The following is a 4501-nucleotide window of genomic DNA, read 5'->3' on the forward strand; positions in this document are numbered from 1 at the left end:
TCTCCCTTTCTGAAAGAGAAAAAGGAGATTGGGGCATTTAACCTAATTAGTAATGGCATTGTTCATTGACATGAATGATACTCATTTTCTTAATTTTTCTACTTTGGCATATAGACTGGTGACATTAATTAGATCTATCTATCATTAAAGGTAATATATTAGTGCTGAGGGACACATATTTAATAGAAATTTGATAGAGCATATTTATATATATATGACACTTGTCCTTGATTTATTCGTCTAATGATACCCAAAGACTATGCTAGCTATAAAATTGATTATTCATGATATATACATGCCATATCTTTAAATAAGCTAGCTATTGATTATATTCTTAAACATTCCAAATTTCTGTTTTTTGATGATTCCCAAACCAAGGCATCTTATTCCCAACATTTGTTGTTGTGCACCAAAAAAAAGTGTCCACAAAACTAATTAATTAATATGGGACATTTAGATTTTTAATGAGGGTTGGTGAAATATAGTCACTAAAGATATCCAAGGTCTTATTTTTAATGGGTTTTCAAGACTCAACTTCATTTTTGTTTTTGAACAATCTTCTACTAAGATATGTTTAATATTTTGTATAAAAAACAATTCGCAAGTAGCATTAACGACGGTTTTAAATAATCGTGGTCATTTATGGGATATAAACCCTCGCTAATACATATTTTTTTATAGGTTAACTTTTATAACTAAAATAGGTCTAAATCAAACGCCCATTGTTGACCATCTCCATATCCTATATATCTTTCGCATCAATCCATATTCCGTTCTTTTCTCTAATATTGTGCTATTATTTGTTTTATTGATTATAATACCTAGATGACCATAGTTACACGATGCTTACTATTTATAGGTTTATAAAATTATTAGTTGTAAGTTATAAAAACTTTGTTTTGGTTAATCTCTTGGGTTTTGGGGCCATTTAAAGAAAACTACCAAATATCTCTTGATTTATTAGTAGGATATGATAGAGAATGGCATTTGTGTAAATATGAGAAATGGAAAAGACAATAGGCAATAATAGTTGGATATTGTATGTTGAGTTTGAAGCACGGGCCCCTACTAACTAATATCGATCACTCACTTTCCTCCGGCCCCCCATTTTAACAACAACCAACCAATTATATGATGATCTCTTGTAATTTACTGCATCATGTTTCCTTTAGATGTATACATATACAATCAATCTCTTTCTCCCTTTTCTAACATTATAAATTGGATAATATCTCAAACCCTAAATGCATCTTTTCATTATTATGGATCGATCGATCGATCGATCATCAAAGTACAACTACAAATATCTTATCATCATCATCATCATACTATTTTGTAACTAGCTAGTACTCTTACATGTACAATCAATCTAGCTATTGGGTATTTGAATAATCTTCAAAAATAATATTTAAAGCTAGCTAGGCTAGCTGTATGCAGGTGGAAAAGATGATGGAAGGAAAGAGGCAATAGTGAAAAAATATGGAGTGGAGTGGAGTACTTATTCGTTTCCTTTTAAGGTAGTCAATGATAGAGCTATATTTGGAATGGGGAATAATAAGAAAGCGAAGAGATTAAGGATAAATTAATGCCTTCTTTTTTCTCTCTCTTCCATTCCATTGTCTTTCCCACAATAAATATTAATCTTATATCTACTTTTAATTTCTCACTTTAACATCTAACCAATAATCCCACTATGACAACAAAACATTTAATTTAGTCCTTAAAAGTTGTTACAAAAATAAAATATCAACAAAATCTTACTTGAATCATTCATTATCAATCATGTAATCAATAATTTTTATATAGCATTGTAACAAGATCACAACAAAAAGAGAATACTTTCAAATTATCGTGCAAATCTTTAAAATATGACTAAACCGAAATTACAAAAACCGAGCTTAATTAACTTAAAAAGGAAAGACATTATATTTTTTTATTTCTCTCAAAACAAATAATTATCCACTTCTAGACTTGTAGTTAATTAAGTTGAAATAATTTGTAAATGACACAAATCTCTTAACATTTATTGATTTAGATTTTCATTAGGGTTTGACATATTGGAAGTGAGTTTGAATATTAAAATGTTATTAAAGTTGTTAATATAATATAATTAAAGTATATTTGAAATTATTATAATTCATCTAAATTAATATTCAAATGAGATATTTAATTTTTTTTAAATGTTATTAGAATACTAATGACACGAATAAGATAAGCAAAGTTGATATAATAACTATTATAACAAACATGTTAATTCCAAATTAAGAAACAAACCGAGATAATTAATACAAATGAACTCTATCAACATACAATCTCCGAAGAGTCATACCTCGATCAAAAGATCTATTACAAGTTAATAATTAGTAACATGGATAACTACGATATTATTTTTATCTTCTTCATCATCAACAACATCTAGGTCTAGTTCTGTCTGTAACAATTCCTTTTCATCATCATCATCTTCATCATGGCTACTACCATTCACCGCCTTAATGATCTTGTCTTGTTCATGAATCTTAATACTCTCATACTGAGTCAATTCAATAGCTCTCTCCGCTTGTACATTCCAATCAGTCCTAAACAAAACAATCACCATAAGAGTGGCGCAACACCCTTGCGCCGCCAAAAGCCCTAACCACAACCCTGAAAAACCCATCTTCACAACAAACCCCATTACCATCCCAACCGGCATACCCACCAAATAAAACGAACCCAGATTTATATTCGCCCCAATCCCCGGCCGAGCACTACCTCTCAAAGCTCCACACCCAGCCGTCTGCGGACAATTCCCAAGCTCACACAACCCAACAATCGGCAGAGCAACCGCCGTCAATTCCAAAACCGCCTCATCTCTCGTGAACATCCTCCCCCATCCGTGCCTTATCACCATCGCAAATATCATCGCCGCAAATCCAACCCCAATCGCCATACCCATCGATACCATCATCGCCACCCGCGCTCTCCCTGGTCGACCTGACCCTAGTTCATTTCCGACCCTGGTCGACGCACCAAGACTCAGAGCCGACGGGAATACGTAAATCAGGGAAGTTGTTTGAATCAAGATCCCCATAGAAGCAATCGTGGCTTTCGGATTCGGTAGTAGACCGCAGACCATGATCATCAACTCGTACCACCACCACTCCAGGCAAACAGAGACTGCGCTCGGGATGGCTAGAGACAGAAGCGACGGCCAGCCGCGGAGACAGTCCCAGCTGATAGGGGCCCATGATCTCTTATAAAGGCCGGAGAAGTAAATGAATGAGAAGAGAAAGATCAAAAGGTTTAGATTAGTCAAAGCCATTGCAATCGCTACTCCTGCAATGCCCATTTGGAAACGAACGACGAGAATGTAATTCAATGGAACGTGTAATAAAACAGAGACACCCGAACAATACATCAACGGCAACGTTACATTCTGGGTCCTAAGATAAATCCTCAACGGATGGAGAATCGAGATGAAGAACAAGTCGGGTATGGCGAAAACAATGAATGTATGAGCCATGGCTGAGATTTCACTGTCTTGTCCACACCAAACTAGGATCGTCTTCATATTCATCCACGAGAAAGATATGGGGACAGAAAAACAGAGGAGTAAAAGTACTGTTCTTTGTAAGGCTAACCCTAAAAGTTTCCATTGCTTAGCCCCGTAAGCTTGGCCGCAAATGGGCTCCATTCCCATGGCTAAGCCGGAGATGACAGAGTAACCGGTTATGTTAGCGAAGCCAATGGAGAGTGAGCCTCCAGCCAGTTCTAGCTCACCGAGGTAGCCGAGGAAGAGCATGGAAATCATGGCTCTTGAGTAAAGAAGTAAACCTGTCATGGCGGTTGGGCCTGAAATTCTCCCAATGGCTTTGATCTCTTCAACTGTCTAAATAATGAAAGCAAGCAATATAAATATTTATTATTATTATTATTATGGGCCGGTTTATCAACAAAAAATATTAATATATACCTGGGAAAGGGTTGGCCAGTAGTGGAGGTGGTCATCGAGAGGAGCATCATCAATGATAATACTTGGAACATGATCATGTTTAATGGCGGTTGTGATGGATTTACTGAAATGGGGTTTCATGGATGAGGTAGGAGATGAAGGTTTGATGGTGGTGTTACACATGATGTTTTTTTTTTTGTTTTTTTTTTGTATAGTATGATCGAGATATTAAGAAAGAGAGATGGTTGAATGGGTTTTGATGTGAATGGGAAGAGATGAGAATGGGGATTTATACACACTAGGGACAACCGGGTCCCGGTTTTCTCTCTAAGACGTGTCGTTGCCTTAGTGAAAAATCGGCTTTTGTTGGAATCTCTTCAGAGTTTTGAATTATCAGAACATCAATAGTTTATTTTTTATTTTATTTTTTTGGAAATGACTTATTATCATTTATTAAAACCCCAAACTGGAAAGAGATACAAGAGTTCAATAAAGACAAGAGAACCCTTGCCCTTGCCTTCATAAGGAGTCATCAACAAAAACATAGAAACAGATTACAAGCAAATTAAA

The 4501-nt window shown here is 35.3% G+C and overlaps 1 protein-coding gene across 1 annotated transcript; it reads right to left on the reverse strand.

The window, feature by feature from the left end:
- Positions 1-2230: 2230 nt before the first annotated feature.
- On the reverse strand, positions 2231-4114 carry LOC124910060 (protein DETOXIFICATION 48). The gene is made up of 2 exons (XM_047450684.1): positions 3953-4114; positions 2231-3868 (listed from the first exon to the last, which is right to left on the reverse strand). Exons 1-2 carry the CDS (start codon positions 4112-4114, stop codon positions 2354-2356), a joined length of 1677 nt encoding a protein of 558 aa, XP_047306640.1. The 3' UTR covers positions 2231-2353.
- Positions 4115-4501: the final 387 nt, after the last annotated feature.

This window comes from Impatiens glandulifera, chromosome 7 (assembly GCF_907164915.1).
Source record: "Impatiens glandulifera chromosome 7, dImpGla2.1, whole genome shotgun sequence".
NCBI classification, from domain to species: Eukaryota; Viridiplantae; Streptophyta; class Magnoliopsida; order Ericales; family Balsaminaceae; genus Impatiens; species Impatiens glandulifera.